The sequence below is a fragment of the Acomys russatus genome, chromosome 11 (genome assembly GCF_903995435.1).
Source record: "Acomys russatus chromosome 11, mAcoRus1.1, whole genome shotgun sequence".
Taxonomy (NCBI): Eukaryota; Metazoa; Chordata; class Mammalia; order Rodentia; family Muridae; genus Acomys; species Acomys russatus.
Window position 1 is genome coordinate 47,907,424 of NC_067147.1, and position 17,584 is coordinate 47,925,007.

At 46.5% G+C, this 17,584-nt stretch overlaps 1 protein-coding gene and 1 long non-coding RNA gene across 2 annotated transcripts in view; one reads left to right on the forward strand and one right to left on the reverse strand.

Moving 5' to 3' along the window:
• LOC127195680 (uncharacterized) overlaps positions 1-3,479 on the forward strand; it is an 83,149-nt gene extending 79,670 nt beyond the window's left edge. Inside the window, exons 2-3 of the long non-coding RNA XR_007831391.1 lie at positions 2,157-2,265; positions 3,448-3,479. This is a non-coding gene — a long non-coding RNA (uncharacterized LOC127195680). The remainder of the gene's footprint in view (positions 1-2,156; positions 2,266-3,447) is intronic.
• Positions 3,480-3,488: 9 nt separating this feature from the next.
• Positions 3,489-17,584, reverse strand: part of Bicc1 (BicC family RNA binding protein 1) — a 220,032-nt gene continuing 205,936 nt past the window's right edge. Inside the window, exons 18-21 of the mRNA XM_051153203.1 lie at positions 14,136-14,292; positions 10,834-10,994; positions 9,576-9,675; positions 3,489-4,751 (exon numbers count right to left, since the gene is read on the reverse strand). Of these exons, the coding sequence (XP_051009160.1) occupies positions 4,621-4,751; positions 9,576-9,675; positions 10,834-10,994; positions 14,136-14,292 (549 nt within the window). The 3' untranslated portion in view covers positions 3,489-4,620. The remainder of the gene's footprint in view (positions 4,752-9,575; positions 9,676-10,833; positions 10,995-14,135; positions 14,293-17,584) is intronic.

Here is a 17,584-nt window from a genome sequence, read left to right on the forward strand (position 1 = left end):
ACTAATGCCCCGAGTGTCTCTTTATCCAATCAACCCTCCCCCACAGTTCTGGACTCAGTTGACGTTTCTCCCCCTAACATTCAGGCAGAAGTAGTCTTTCTCCCTCTGGTGAAGGAAACAGATGAACACACGGAGGGAACGAATCATACATGCGCTGAACGGAAAGACTAGTTAGCAACAGTGGAGAGCTGCTGCGCATGCGCTGCTTGCTAAATACCCTGAGCAGTGGAGGAAGACTGGCATGGTGCCCCTTTATCCATCAGTTATCTTTGTGGTGTATGTTTTTCAGCATTACAGATGTGGTCTATTCTATAAAGATAACATCTCAGACTTGACACACAGTATCTTTGCCTCATGGCTGGGTTGCCTGGTGTTATCCTAAAGGCTGTTTTTGGTAAGGAAGCCAGCTTCCCTGGTGCAGGACGCTAGGAGAGTCAAGGCCTGTACTGGGGACTACAATCATAGATCACAGTGGATAAATGCCATCTTATTAGGTTAAATGTAATAAGTGTTCACATCAGGGTACATTTCTTTGAGAACAGTTCTACCTAGAGCGCCTCTGATTACCCCACAGTCTACCACCTGCACATCTGGAATTAAGTGCCACGTGCCACACGTGCTTCGAGCATCCGCTGCGATGGCAAAGCCACATTAAAGTAAACCTGACTTCCAAACACCATGACAAAACCTAGAGCACCAGTCTAAAAAAATAGGGTCCCTAATGTCACAGCATAACTGTGAGGGTGTCATAGCCCTCCAGTCACACCCTCCTTCTGTAAATATGATTAAAATTGTGCAACTAGAGAGAGGGGAATGGGAAACAAGTTGTTGGAGTCTGAAAGCACGGGTCCATTTTGATATAGTGGATACCTTCAACACTGGACTTCTAGGAAGTTCTAGAAAGCTCCACCAGGGCTCATATAGAAAGGTGGAAATGTTCCACAATGTCATAGGGGAGGAGTTTACTCTGAGGTGACAGGATCATCACCCATCATGACGCAGACTGGCTATGGTGTCCCACACAAGACTTGGCAATGGAAGGAGAGCAGCGTAGCTGATTGCTAGCATCTGTGACAATGGGGTCCTTACATCTCTCCCTGAGCGGGAGTCAAGAGACTCTCCACTGAGACCTCAATCACCCTTCTGCCCTGCTCTGCTTGTCAGTGTCTTAGGGCAGCTAATGCACATGAGAGGCAAACGCTGTCTGGGGATGAGACCTGCTCAGAAGCGTAGCTGCCTGTCAGCTAGCCATGCTGTGGGCAGCACTTACTAGTGATGAAGCTGCCTTTGCATCTCCTGTGTCCCTGTAAGTAGCCCCAGCAACCTCACTGGTTCGCCAGGCTGGACTTAACTGAAGTCTGTAGGCGCCCTCTTCATGTGGAAAAAAGAGGTGTTTAGATCTCTCCAGGCAATGCTATTTGATACATATGCAAAACTTCATCATCAGCTCCATTTAACCATTTATCTATCCCTCCCTCCCATCCATCCATCCATCCATCCACCTATCTACCTACCTATCAAATCTATCTACCTATTTAGTGTGTGTGTGTGTAGACGGGGGCACATATGCCACAGCATGTGTGTATGTGGTGGTCAAATGATAACTTATAGGAGTCAGGCTAGGGAATTGAACTCAGGTCATAAGGCTTGGTAGCAGGCACCTTTACCCACTGAGCCATCTCGCCAGCCCAAGGGGTTCTGTCTTACTCAGTACTGGGCCTGGACTATGGAATGGCACATATATAACATATACAAGAAATTCTATGTGTATCACTGAGCCACTCATAAGGTCTTAATTGTACGAGGAAATCTTGTTTTCAAGATAATTACCAAGAATTGTTGACATCATGTGGAGATATTCCTGAGACTGTAAGAGTTCCAGTCTCAGGTTGAGAATGAGTCTGATTGGGATCTCAGGTCATGACACCAAAGACCTCCAGTGGGTAGATCAACAGTCTCTATGATGGAGTCAGGGTCAGACTCAGCCCTACTGGCCATGGAACCTTTGCTGATGGACACACTCATCAAAGCATTCACTCACTTGAGTCTTTATTCTAATGCTACTATTTCTGTATATACCAACAGCTGGTGACAGAGAAAATGACCAATCACTAGTCTCCAATTCACTGGCTAAAATACAGTCCCTTGTCTTCCAGTTGACACCAAGAGGAGAGAGGAGCAGGAGGACTCAATTCTGCTGAGGAGACATTCACACTTGGGTGGAAACAGCCCCTTCCCTGATGTCTTCTCAGAAAACAGAGACAGGTATGGAGCTTACATAGAAAGATTTTAAAGAAAAAAAAACAGAGACACGTTCCATGTAGAAAGCAATACAAAGGGGTTATATGAATTTATTTCTCATGTAACAATTAGTTTAGAAAAACATCCCCATTTTCAATGTTAATCCCATCTCTCTTGTTTTAAAAAGTGATAAAAGGATAAGAATCCCCCCCCACAAAATACAATGGCTGTCTGCTCCATATTTACAGATTACCAGTTGTGAGTAAGGCCCAGTTGGCTGAAAGTTAACATTACTTCGAACAACCCAATATTTTGTGCATGGCAGAACACCAATGAGTCTATAGGCTCTGGTGTCATATTCCCTTTGCTGCTTCAGGAGAAAAGAGAAAACACCCTTCCAGTGTTTTAAATTATTTTTTAGCCTCGCTATTTATTCATGTTGAAGTGGACCGTTTCCCTTTGGTGTAAAATCAGAGCACTGTGTATACAACTTAATTCAGCTTAATTCTTATTATTTGCTCCCTCTCCTTCCTCTAGAAGAGGTATGGCAGGGTCCAAAATGAGGTTCAAATGACTATATTTTTTTTTAATTAAAGAAATAACAAAATTCAGAGAACTGAATGGTCGATGGGATATGTAATAAGCCTCAGGTGGTCACCTGAACACATGGGCACAGGATGGGCATGGTGTGCTTTCACAGGGAGAGACACATGACTGCTGTGGCAAGCTCGTTGTCACCATCCATGCCTCCGGGTGGCTAAGTTTGCAAAGTGAAAACTTTTCTATGTGTAAAAATTCCTTCAATCCTTTAGTGATCACAATTATCTGGGGAGAAATAGGGGGCAGGGCAAAAGGCAAGTAGTTCTTACCTGGTATTTGCACAGATGCCCGCCACGCGTACCTTCCTCCGATGTCTCTACCCAAGATCAGGTGGGAGTGGTTTGTGTCTCACAGAAAGCCTTAGCACACTAAACATGAGCACAGCTCTAAAGGCAACTGGCAACATGCCCTATGGGGAAAGTTTCCCCAAAACTGTAGACACTTGGTAAGAATATTGCTCTGAAGAGAGAAAGGTGCTTGAGTGGTTTTCTTCACTGGACTGAAAACCTTCCTCTGTGACATCGTCTGATCCCTTAGACTTTCACAGTATAAGATTGTAACAACGAATCTGGCCACTTAAAAGAAAAACTTTTTCTCCCCTTTCAGAACTCAGCTCCTGGAGAAGCTGTCCCTCCTGCAGCCTCTCTTTCTGTTCCCAACTGATCCCAGTTGACTTCAAGAGGACGAAGGCACTTTCAGGAAAGTCCCACGACCCACGGTGAGTGGGGCTTCTGGGGAAAGAGGGGGACTCTTCTCTTCATAATGGCAGCAGTGCTGTCTCGTCAAATGGTTACTTGTCTTTTTAAATAAAGTGACAACCTAGGGCTCCAGTTATGAATGCAACTCATTTCTCTACCCATAAATCTCTAGAAAATATCAATTTCATCATTATCTACTGTATGCTTATAATATCTAAAAATAAAAGTTTGATATAAATAAATGTCCTTTAGTGGCAGTATACTAAAAGACCAGCCCATTGGCCTCTAGACAACCATTAAGATCATTTTAGCAATACAACAGCAGCTAACTATGACAACTGCATTGCAAAGTCCATTTGGTCTGTCTTTGTATCTGGCCAGTGGACTACAGTCATAGCCAATGGTTCCTAAGATGCTGACACAAATGAACAGAATTTGGTCCAGAGCTAAGTGGCCCCCACTTCCCAATAGCACACAAAATTCTGCACAGGAACGAATTGATGTCCAGTACCATTTCAAATAAACATTTGATGGAGCCAGAAAAAGATGTGTACCAATGATAGGAACATGAAGATGAGAGACAGATTCCACAGGACGAGCAACGAGACCCTGTAAAGTGCTGGAAGACCTCAGTCATTATTCTAAAGCAGAAAATTATACTTTGATTTTTCTTTTCAAATCCCCAAACACCAAAACGGTTCAAGCAAAGAAAATAACTTCTAAGCTTTCTGGCAACCCAGATGTCAAATTCTCCTTCATTTTAGGTAAAAAATAAAAATAAAAATAAAAATAAATCAGTGCATATGTAAAATAGGTAAATAGAAAGAAACAAAGCCCTACCCTCACTTTGCAAATTCTGTCCAATTGCCAGTTTAAAAGGCATTCTCCCTTTGGTGCTTTTATGGCAACATGAGACACTTCTCTTGTCTTCCTTGTTTGCCATGAAGTACAGGTGCGAATTCAACACTTTGGTCCTGATACCATACACCCGGAGTGCCAAAGGACGGACGGGTGCAGTGACCACTGTCCACAGATCATGTCCACCTTTGCAGATAGCAGGTGTGATGTCCAGAAGGTGCCGCTACCAACGGCCGCTGACGCTGGCGATGTCCGAGTGATACTGGCGGGGCAGCCTCCCACTGGCCCCACCTTCCAGGAAGGAGGTACACGCATTTGGCGGTTCAAAAAGTTTTCTCCGGTTTTTACTTAGCTCTAGGAAGAGAATAAAAGAAGAGAAAGAGCCAGTTGTTAGCAGGTCAGTGGAGAAGTGCTCTGCATCAGAGCTTGGAGAATGGTGACAGTGGGTTTCCTGGGGGGGGGGGGCGGGCCAGGTCAATGGCAGGAGGTAGACATTTCTAAACATTACATAGCCTGCTGTGTGAGAGGTACTTACTGCTCACCTAGGAAACAAGGGGCAAATGGCGTTTATTATGGTTTGTGAAACGCCCAGGGAAGTGTCCTTCTCAGAATTCCCTAGCCATATCAGACAGTTTTGCTAGGCCAAAAGTCAGAGACAAATAGGCATGAATATCTTTTAGTGTCAGAAGATATATTACCAGTGTCAGAGAGAAGTACTGTAGCTGGGGACACAACTTAGTGGTAGATCCTTTGCAATACCCAAGGGTGAAGCTCTTGGTTCAACTAGCAGGGAACACACACACACCCACACAAACCCCCTACATGTCAAACACAGAAAGCATTAAGGCAGGCAAGTCAGACATGGAGATGCCTGTGACTGCAGGCTGCCCAGGAGAAAATTAAGCTGCCACCCCTACAATTGCACCAATGCACCAAGCCTGTGCTTCCTGAATGGCAACCAGTCATCCACATACGAGAGCTTTGAACAAAACCATCAGCTTAGTAAAGATCTTGCCCACTTAGAAAATTAATGCTTAAAAACAACACCCCGAGTGCTTAGAAAATAGGTCTAATGATTTTCACATGGCGGTACAGAACCAAACAGAAAGGCAGACAGCTCATTGTTGCAGACAATGTGGGACTTGGCATCTGTGCCGTTTGATGGACCCTGACATCACCAAAAGGTTGTTCCTTCTAGGAAGACATGCAAGTGGAACTGTGGGAGAGGAAACTGGGATTTCTCATAAGCACCCAATAGAAATCTCTCCAGTTTGCTCAACTTTAAACAATCCAAGGGCATAAAGCTGACTTGCTTGAAGTTGTCTGTGGTCAGAGGATTGCGGCAGGAGACCCAACATATCTGCACAGAGCTCAGTTGAATCCCACATCCTCTGTGCATTGCCTTTGGAGTTCTGCAGTCAACACTGTGAGCCACAGGTCCTCTAGTAAGTCTCAGGATGAGGGAATGATTGAGGCTCTAAGGAGCCAGGTGTTGGGATCACCAGATAGTCAGCCATACTTCTGTCTGCCGAGTACTGGAGGGTAAGCACCTTTAGCAGTTCACCTGAATGAAATATCTGCCCTGTAAGGGTCAAGGCAACCTTGGAGATACCTCTCTTTTGTTAACACTCTGTTCTTAGAGAAAAGATAAGGTTGATGCATTAGCGGTGATAATAGTTACCCATAGAATCCCTTTTGCTCAAGTCTTCCCTATGGGGCAGGTAACACAAGCATTCTCTAGCTTATAGTTAAGAAACCCAAGTTGCCAAAAGTTGACGTCACTTGCTTGAGCACTGTCCTCATCTGCCTCATACAAGGGTCCCCTGAACACTGAGTTTCAGGACCACAGATAAACAAGGCCCTGTGGTAGATATCACTATTTAAGGTATGTATGACTAGTGACAGGGCATTAGCTTCTACCTAAGTATGCCAAAACCATCTATGAATTATAAGAATGGTTCGAAATCTGTGAAGATGTAAGGCGTCTCTATGAACAAGGCTCACACGGGCACACATGGTATGGCTGCTGCTTCAGTTGCTATAGACTCTAATATTCCTTCTAAGAAGCTGAATGAGTTGTGTCTTATTTAAAAAAAACCCATACACATAAAACTTCAAAATTCAGTCAAGATGGAATTGAATGTCCTTAAAGGCGAACTTACGGAAGACCATCTTTGGTCTCCATTTGTCTCACAGGGACAGAGCATGAAGTCAGGAGTTTATTCCCATATTACAGAGAAGGAAAAGTGAGGGATGGGGCTGAACACTCTTCCCCAGCACAGGATCATGGACAATGAGCACATGAAAATAATGGGGCCAATTTTCAGTGGTTGTTTTTAAAAGGTTCCAGCAGCTAGCCATCGAAAGAATACAATGACCATGCGGGGCCATCCACAAAGGTGCAGTTTCTAAAAGAGTGACCACACAGTTGAACTCAGGAACAAACAAAACAAAACTGCCTGAGAGATGTCAAGGCAAGTCCTACTGAAGATATTTTAGGGTCTTACTTATTTTTTTAAGATTAAAGTGCAAACTCCTTTCTCTAGTTGCCTCCTTTGTCTCAGAAGCCCTAAGGGGATAGTTTTTGGAAAATACCAACCTTTTTCTTTGAAATTCCAAGGTTCACACAATCCTGGCAGCTCTCAGGATCTTGTTGCGGATCTGAACAGAGTCACAAACTAAAAGAATAGGTCGGGAGATGTTAGATCTACCTGAGGCTAGGGCAGGAGGCTTCTTGCTGAGTCTGTCCAGCTAACTAACCAGTTACTAGTCTCAGAACCTTCTGATTAAAAAAAAACAACTCAAGTTTATTCTTGGATACATCTCTACCTTTCAAGTTCATTTCCTACAGCATTAAAATGCAGGCTTTCTGCCCCCAAGATAAAAACCTCATACCAAAAGAGCAACTCCAAGGATAAATTTAGCAATCTGCACGGTTTTGCAGAGGAGTTTTGATCAGATAATCTAAGCAGAAGACAAGCATGAATCTGGGCTGTGCAGCCAGCTTGAAACTTTCTGGGCGGGATGCCTGGGGGTTATGCGCAGGAAGGAGTCTCTGTTACCAGGTAAGCTGAGTTGGGGAGAAGCTTTTTGAGGAAGTGTTGCTTAATAACATTACTTGCAAGGGAAATGGTGTATTAGGTTCTAACTAATGCACCTGACATAGTAAGGCAAACTACCCTCAGTGTGATCAAAGGACCCTGTGCTGTTCAGAGAGCAACACCGAGGTACCTCATTTTCTCTTTAAAGGCAAGAGAGCCCATGAGTCCACCAGGAGAGGCGGTCTCCAAAACATACACACTGACCCCGAAGAATGACGCTGGAGAGGACGTTTGGAAAATAAAGAGAATTCAAAAACGCCTTCATCTTGTTCCCCATTCTCCAAACCCCATATCCCAAAGGAAGGCTTCCTGATGATCCACCTACAACCTGTGAAAGTGTTTGGTAGGGGCTGGAGAGATGGCCCGGCAGGTTAGAGCACTGGCTGCTCTTCCAGAGGACCAGGGTTCAATTCCCAGCACCCACATGGCAGCTCAGAACTGTCTGTAAGTCCAGTTCCAGAGGCTCTGACACTGTCACACCAATACACATAAAATGAAATTAAGATTTTTTTTTATTTTATTTTATATTGTTACCACTCTTCCATGAAGGCCAATGAAAGGCTAGAGAGTACTGGAGTAGACACTTCGTGTGTGAACTTAGTCAAATACCATGCAGTGTGTCAACTTTGGTTGAAAAGCCAATGAGAGAATGTATACATTTCTAACGTTAGAGGCTTAGGATAACCCTCTATGGAGAGACTTTAGGTAAACAAAGTGAATAAAACAATCTTATTACAAAGACGGCAAAAGGAACAAACAAAGATCTGAAGCTGCCTGCTACGAGCACTCACTGACTCTCTAGCTTTCTATTTTCATCAAGCCTGGGGACGTATTTCACGAAAGGACAAGTCTCCATGAAATGGCAGGACAGCCACACAATCGCCACTGCAGTCTCCATTCATGACAAGCCAAGACCGAGAGAGATTTAGAAACTCACCCCAAACTCAAGAAACGATGACTAAATCCACCGCTCCCCTCACGTATACCGTGATGAGCTCGTGACTAGGCAAGAATGACACATCCACCTGAACACTGTTAATACAAGCTGGTGGGCACGCCTCCCTCAATACAGGCAGAGTCCTGAAGCTAATATGTACAGACACTACTGTGAAGGAGTCTAACGCACAGACAAAGATTTCGGACGAGGACATGGGTCGGGCAATGCAACCTGCTGCTACATAAAAGGGACCAGCGCTGAGGTTTTAAGCTGTATTTTCTATTGATTAGTGAATGCTGTCTGGAATTCGCCAGCCGGATGCAACCGCTCCCCCTCACACAGGCCCAGTCTGTAACCTCACAGTCCTCCAGCAAGGAAAGCCTGGCTTCTGCCTTTACTTAGTGTCACTGTCTTTTTTCAAGAGGAGGGCACACGTACATTTGACATTCAGGAACACAGCTGGAAAGACTTCTTGCTCCCCTTTCTATAAATGTCTTTGAGGTGCACTGACATGTGTGAGCCACCCTCACTTATCATCTGCCTGGTACCCAGTGAGTAGGTACAGAGTACCCACTAAGAGGCATGCAGCAGACGGCCAAGGAGGCAGACTAGGGATGCAGGCGCTATTTTTCTCCCCCCACCCCCACCCCCCGTGACTCAAATTCTACTAAGACAGAACAATCCAAAGGCATTAAGTCTGACAATCCCACCAAGAAACACCATGAATGCTCTTTTCCTCTCAAGTGCGATGACCTTGGTGTTCAAGGACACACACATGTGAACATGGCACCCAGTCAAGAATAGGTAATCCCAGACTTAGCAACCTGCTTATCACAACTGCTGAAAAGATTTCAACTGCTCACCCACTCTCATGTTGTGTACGGGCCAATTTTAGCTATGCCTTTTTGAGGAGGTCTGTTATAAGGAACAATGTTGCTAAGGCAGATTTTCGGGCAGGGCCTTGAATGGGCAGGAGGGTGTTGTCAGCATTGGTCAAGGGTTAGCAGAAGAGTGGCCCCTGCACCATATCCACCATGGTATCAGAGAGCTGAGTAGATGATGGGCAGAGCCAGCCCCACACGCTGAGACCCCTGGCAGAGGGTTTTCAGATTTTAAAATAAGGGGTAAACAAATATTCACCTGAGATTGCCAGAAGCATTTTCCTCCGGGCACCAAAGGTGGTAATTCCCAGCTCCTTTAGATCTTGGTCTGTGAGTGTAAGGAATGTCTGAAGATCAATCTGTGGAAAATAGAAACAAGCTATAGCCAACTGGTTAAGTACTCGTCTCTTCACCACTGTGGAATCCACTCATTATTAATATTTCGATTTCTTAACCCTATCTACTTCCTAAAACCAGTGGTGGTGCCACCAACGTGAGGGCCAGAAATTAGGAAATAGGTGGTGGAGGCTGGAGAGATGGCTCAGGGGTTAAGAGCACTGGTTGCTCTTCCAGAGGACCCTGGTTCGATTTCTAGCTCCCACATGATGGCTCACAGCTGTCTGTATCTCCAGTCCTAAGACAGCTGATGTCCAACCATGTGGGCCCTGCACACACATGGTACACGGACATACATACATTCAGGAAAACACTCATACACAGGAAATACAACCTCAGAAAAGAAAAGAAAGAAATTGGTGAGCTGAAAGCTTCTTAGCTTCCGGTTATAGGAAGACCCCGCTGGAGAGAATGTTTGCTGGCTTTAGTTATAGGAAGAAACCAAAGTGTACACAAGATGCTATCTTCCATCATGTTGTGTGCAACCGTGCATGAGAATTGAGTCCTCAGGTTCACTGAACACAACAGACTACATCAAAAATGGTGCAGAACAGAAACATCTGTATAATAGTATAGCTGTGTCCTGTGGCCACAGCAACAAAGTATAAAAAGAAAACAGCTCAACGGCAGGGCTCTTATTTTGAAGGGAGCTTGTGGGACTAGAAAGGTAACCATAGCAAATGCAGATGCAATCCGCATCCTGTTACTAACATCCCCAAACTGTTAGCAGGTCGATGGTGTCCCCTGCAGGCTCCCGGGACACGTGGCATATGACCGCAGATGTGAACAGTGAGGACCTATAAGGCTGGATGCTGACCTCAAGGGAGCTGGGACCCCGGTTTCCCTGCACCCATCACCTCAGTGCACCTTCTCAGGCAAAATGGTGAAGGACGGTTGGGATTTACCCCGCAAACCCCACTTTCTACTTCTCTGCTTTTCCACATTCTACCAAATAAGGAAGGAGAGATGGCATTTTCCTCAGCAGCTAGAACAAAGCTGAGACCTGACCCCACACACACCCAGGGAAAGCACAACCGCAGGTCAATGAGCGGCTTCCTTCTGGAGGTCATCACACCCACAACCCAAACAAAGATGCCCCGGGAAGGTGCAGGCTGGCCAACCTCTTGCTGTTGGAAGACATCTGTGTATTTGCCCAGGCCCAGCTTGCTGAAAAGCTCAGGGAGGTCAGAGCCTTTGAAGCAGCTGTTCAGGTTGCAGCCGTTGCTCCCTGTCAGCGAGGAAATGCAGTCCATGTAGTTGCTGCTGCTAAGATAATGCTCCCCTGGAAGGCAAAGGGGAGCCAGTCAAGGCCACGGAGAACGAGGTTTTAATTAAAAGTCTTAATCACCAAGTATTTCAGATTTCATTGTTCGGCTGAACGGAGCACCGGGCTGCAGAAGCACGGTGGTAATCCGTCACCTCGCAGGATAGGCTTTTCGCCAAGGAAACACTGTTTACAGCTGTCTGTCGGAGGCTCCTGCCGCTCCGAGGTCACTCTCAGGAGGCAGAAAGTCATGACCGGTGCCTCTGCGGTGAATAATCGTGCGCCATGTTTTCCCTGAGCGTTTACTCTTTACAGCTGATTTGACAGGAGTCAAATGAAGAACTGGAAGGGAGCTCTGGGACACAGAAAAGATACAGGAAGTGATTGCGGGTCCAGGCTCCCTTTGGGTGGCAGGGTGGCTCTGCATCCCCTACCCGTGCCTCCTTCCCTTGGAGGAATTGTGCAGTACAGCACACACATCCCACTGTCTTAAAGGATGCACCTGGGAAGCAAGCCCACCAAGCTGGCTGCTTCGCAAGTGAGTACCATTTGCAATGATGAGGCTGAGATGCGTGGCTTTACCTTATGACAGAGCAAATGTGTTTCTGGGGAAGATGCAAACAGAACATGTCACAGAGGTGTGTCTTGGCTCTGCAAATGAGTCTGATAGGCAAACTTGTCTCTGTGGTCTGGTGCCCAGACCAACTAACAATCTGGGCTAGGGGAAGGACCACACTGCTTTAGAGGGTCTAGTGGAGGTGTGTGGTGATGCTGCCTCCTGCCTGTGTGCGTGGGGGGCCCCATCCTCTCACAGCAAGGATATGGCCCTGAAAGGGATTCCTAGAGGGTGGGAGAAAGAGACCAGCCCCTCCAGGCCAGGCAGATCCATGCAGGCTACTCCAGGGCTCTGTATCAGCGAACCCTCAGAGTTTTGCTTGCATGGGTTTCTGGCACCACTGCTTGCTTACTTTTTTTGCATTTCCACAAGCAAGCTGAGCTGCTCTCTGCAACACCTCAAAGGCAAGTAATTTATTAGCATTTTCTTTCTTTTGAGAACAAGTATTGTCTTATGGGAAGGACGTGACAGAATCCAAACCTAACATCTAAAATAATGCCCTTGGGCCATCATTTAAAGGCAAGGCAGATGCGCCCCCAAGGGTGCTTCAAAGGCACCACAGGGCCATGTCCTGGGAGCCCATCAGAGTGACCAGTGGCCTTCAGTGAGTAGACTATACGTTGGTCATGTAGATTGCTGTTCAAATGATAAACCTACCTTCTGGGCGAGCAAAGAGGAGCTGTGGAAATCTACACCTGAACAACTGGTATAAACAGGGTCACCCAGAGAAGGAAGAGACATTGAGAATAAGACCCAAGGTATATATATATATTTTTTTTTTTAAGTGGCTAAACCCTCGTTCTTCAGTATGGCAGCCACTGGCCACACGAAGCCACTGAGCACCTGAGATGAGGTGAGTGGGAGTTACAATGTTACTGGGCCAGGATAACATATATTATAGATCCAGGCTGAGTAAATCATACTAGGAAAAAATGTAAACATATTTGAACATAAAAGACCCCAGTGGGAAATGCTTATAATGGCCGTAACTTCCTGTGGGAAAACATGACATGGGATTATTCACTGAGGAGACACCGGTTCTGCCTCTCTGGCTCCTGAGTGTAACCTCAGAAAGGTTCACATTAACTGTTGATAGTTTCTGTGCCTTCTTTTAAAGCGCCCCCCCCCCCCACCCACCGTTTACAAATTTCTGGTGGAAGTCAGGTTATTGGGCTTCTTTATTCATTCCTTTTTCCCTGTAAGCTCATCTTAATATAATTTTTAGTTCAACAACTTAGTACAGTCCGTTTAAGGATCCGGAGTTAGCTTTACATTTCACTTTCCCTTCTGCTAACTTAGACTGGGCTACAGGGTAAACACCTCCATCCCGTGACCTGCGTGAAGAGCAGCCAGCCTCCGGGCTGACTGCTGCCCTGTGTGTGTGTGTGCTTAGAGGATCAGACAGCAGCTGACAGGAGTCTCCAAGCTACACATGGATCATGAGGGAGGGGAGCTGACCTCTCTTTCTGATTTAGACCTTGGCCAATACACGACTGGCCAAATTGGAACCCTGCCACCTCAATTAACCATAACCATAGGCTACACGGTCTATTCACTCATCTGTAATGCCTTCAGATATTCCATGCTATGTTTTTGGAATTGCAAATTTGCCAAGGACCCGGAATAAAAAAGCATTGTTAGCATACCTCACGGCCACTGGGCCATCTTTTATCTGGTTACCCGTCTCTACTACCTAGAAGAGCGAATGCTCTTATAAAACAATTCTGGTCAGTCTCAGCCATGTTTGCCCCAGCAGAAAGCCCATGATTTGAAATGATTTTCCTGTTTACGCTTAACCATCTTGTCTAAACAAGGCCTCATAATGGCAATGGGAAACCTTGCAAGGCCCCGCCCCTAGATGAAGAGTTATAGGCAGCCAATGGCTGCTAAGGCAAGGGAGGGAAGGGGGGGTTGCAGAAATGGTGTAGATGCAATACTCATGTATGAAACCCTCAAATTTAGAAACCCTCAAATTTAAAAACCCTCAAATTAAAAAGTTTTAAAGCCCCCGTTTTTCACCTTTAATAGCTAGTTTTTTTGTTTTTGTTTTTGTTTTTGTTTTGTTTTGTTTTTCCCTCTTCAGTTGTCCAAAGTGCTACTTCGACAACCTCTTCCTCCACTGCTTTCACAGGTTCCGGTCTCTTCCCTGCTATCTGGAGGCATGTGAGTATGTGTGTGCTTCTGTTATTTGTGCTACACACGTCTACAGAACATGTGCGTGCTAGGTATCAGGCAGAGCCTGACACGCGGCACTCAGTATTCACTATGCACTACTGGTTTGCAGAACTCGTTCTCCAGGGCAGGCCACGTAAGTAAATTCTGGGATGGCAAGTGCTACAGCATAGGTCATGTACAAAATGCAGTGAAAGGAGAGAGAGCTGAGTCACCCGGGACCCAGAGAAACTCTGGGAAGAGGCTGTGCTCGATTCCTACCAAGCAGTTCACATCTCAGGAGCGAGCTGACTTCACACCTCATCACCTCGCACCAAGCGAAGGCAGCTAAGCCGACGGCGCCCGAAAGTGTGAAGAGAAATCAAGCTCACTTGATTTGTTCTGTTTGCGCTTGGGGCTGCCGATCGGTGCTGCGAAATCGTTGTGACCCATGGCTCCTATTCCATTTCGGTCTCTCCAGTTGTCTGATTCGCTTCCGCTGGCCAGGTGCTCACGGCTGCTAGACCTTGAGAGGGACAGTGAGGAGCCCTGTAAAAAGTCCAAGCAACGGGACAGGCGAGCTTAACAAAAGGACTTCTCAGAGTGGGCGGAGAAATGAATGCAAATGACACCATCACCATCCATCCCAAAGCCCTTCTGCCACCAACCAGGGCACATTCGTTCTCAGGACAAGTGACACACAAGGACAAGTGAAGACAGAGAGTGAGGTCCTCGCCAAGGGGACATGACTGTGCTGGTACCCACAGAATTCTAGAAGTCTGCAGTGAAAAGAACCCTTCCTGTAGTTTCCAAATGTCATGGTTGAGTTCATCCCTGTTTTGGAAAACAGAAAGCCCCACAGGCATGGACATATGCACCCACGCAGGCACGCATGCATGCACGCACACCCTGGTTCTCTGCCTTAGTTCATACAAAACACAACACAACAGAGGAGGCGCAGGGGATGCTCCCAGCCTAGCACCCAGTGTGCGGAGACAGAGCCAGTGTTTACCCAGAATACTATCCTCCCCTAAAAAAGGACATGGTCTCTCCAGCCAATTACAGATGCACAGAACAACGTACTCTTTGAAGTCTTCCAAATTTAAATTTTAAAAAATTAGAATAACTCAAAATTGAGCTGAATTTACACAGATGTTTGTTTGTTTATGTATCCATGAAGCGATGGGCATCCTGACTTTGCACTAGAGTATTACCCACAGCATTCTCGCTCACAGGTTTGTTTTCGTTGGTAATTCCAAGAGAATCCTTACTGCTCATGTCAGTAAAAATCACTGCACTCTGCCTCGTGTCCCTCACTCACAGCTAGGATGACCTCCTTTAAACATTTCTGACTAGCAGCAGGCCACCCAGAGTCCTGAGGGTGTCTGCTTCCTCCCCATGTCCTCTGTGAACTCCTCCTTCTTTCCTACCCTAAAGGGCAGCCTATCTGGTCTTCCACCCCAACCCCGCTCCCCCATTTTTAACCTGTAATTTGTCACTGAGTGGGTTCAATCCCCTGTAAAAAAAAAAAAAAAAAAACCTTAGTGTGCAAGGGACTCTAGCAGTTGCTACCTCTGGATTGAGATCCCTATGGAACTTCAGGAGCTTAAAGCTACAAGTCTCTCCTCCCTTCTCTAATTAGCACCTGAGGCCCTTCCCACCAGCTACTCTGATGCTCTCCTTTCCCACCAGCCACTCTGATGCTCTCCTTTCCCACCAGCCACTCTGATGCTCCCCCCTACCCACCAGCCACTCTGATGCTCCTCCTGCCCACCAGCCACTCTGATGCTCCTCCTGCCCACCAGCTACTCTGATGCTCCCCCTTCCCACCAGCCACTCTGATGCTCCCCCCTACCCACCAGCCACTCTGATGCTCCCCCTTCCCACCAGCCACTCTGTTGCTCCCCCTTCCCACCAGCCACTCTGATGCTTCCCCCTTCCTCCACCACCCATTTGGCCACTCCGATGTTAATCTTACTGCCTCCTGCTGTAATCCAGCACATAAAAGGAGGCTGCTGTTTTGAAGTGTCAGTCAGAAACAACCCATGCTCAACAGAGACAGGGGTGCGTCTTAATTTCCCATGACTCCCCCTATAGCCTACCATGGACTGAGTGTGTGCCGGGATCAGCCTTGCTCAAACCTCATCTCTGACACCCCACGGATCACCCACCTACTGCTTCAAGACCTCTCCAGCGAGTTCTGATGTTAGGGGTGGCTGTGATATTCATGCCTTGGACACTATGCTCTTTGCCAAGATCCTCGTGACACTGGCCCTCTTTTGTCACCAACATTTCCCAGCACGCCTGTCATCCCTCCCTAAGGCCCAAGCAGCCTCTGCTGAGTATAAACTAAGAACATGATTACCCACTGCCTTCTTACTGGTGTTGGTTCCCTCCCACCAGAAGGCAGGACTGTCCTGAAGGAGCCCACTAATGTGCCCAGGTGATGCTCGGGACTGTCTCAGGAATGCTGAGTCACACTTAAAAGATTCCGTTTCCTCCATCAGTGGGATGGATGCCTTTGCTGATTTAGGCAATGCACACAGGGAAATCATGGCTTACAACATGTAAAAAAAAAAGCTAGACTTTCTGGTAAAAATATGTTTCATATCCTAAACCAAGATAAATCCAGAGTAGCAAGGGTCAACAACACACTGGATTCTGGGAAGGGTGGCAGTCCTGATAGGTGCCTGTGTCCTACCACTGCTCAAGATCTGCCTCTTTCCGAGTGTCTTTCACCACTACCTAGCAGGCCAGTCCCAGTCATGTGCAAATGGCCGACCTCTGAAGATGGCTTTTCCTGCTATCCCACTAACAGATGGAAAACATCCACTGGGCAGTTCACCCCAACACTGAGGTTTGTACGATTAAAAACGATCAGGACCCTGCTTAGCATTGGGGAAGTTGAAACACTCATTCGTTGTTCCCAACTCATTCTTTTATTTGCTTCAGAGAATGTCACACGCACACGCACGTGTGTACACACACACACACACACACACACACACACACACACACACACACACACACTTTGAAGAGATAGACAGCAGAAAATAAATGGAAAATTCCCAAATGCCTTGCTGCTTGGTTCAAGGCAACTTTGTTATTTTTTGATGATCCAGCATAATACCAAACAGACAGGGGGGAAAAAAACGGTGGAAAGTGCCTGTCTCTTACCTAAAGAACTTTTGGGGAGGACAGGTTAATTATTGATTTGCCCAAAAACGTGAAAAATTGCTCAATTCCAGCTTTCAATAATACAGAGTACAGAACTCAAAGCATCTAATTCCTGTGCCAAGCAAGCTTCCTGGAGCAGGAAACAGAGGCACCTGGCATGTTGGCTGGGTAATTCTTGGTCACCTGGACGTCAGCAGCCAGGTTTGCTGCTGCTGCTCACATAACTGCAGGGCTGCCCTCTCTTTGCTTTTCTTTATAACAAAGAATAAAAACAAGGAAGGTAAGAGCATTTCTAGTCACCCTACATTTAAACCTGGCAGTGCTATATGCAGGCACCTGGATACACTGTCTCTCTTTCTATAGAACTCTATCTGTCCATCCATCTCTCTCTCTCTCCATCCATCTCTCTCTCTCTCTCTCCATCCATCTCTCTCTCCCCATCCCCTTCCCTCCCCCTCTCTCACTATTGTTTACTGCTCATCCTTCATCCATGGAAACCAGCCTCAATCCGTCCTGTTTTATAATCCTTCTGAGCTATTACAGAGAGAAGTAGAGGCTTGCCTGCCCAAGGAGCTGCTGCCACAGAAAATTCAGCAAGGCCTCATGTGAACCCTCTCTCTAAAGGCCCGGTCCCAAGGCAAGTGTGGAGAACTCCTCCTAAGGA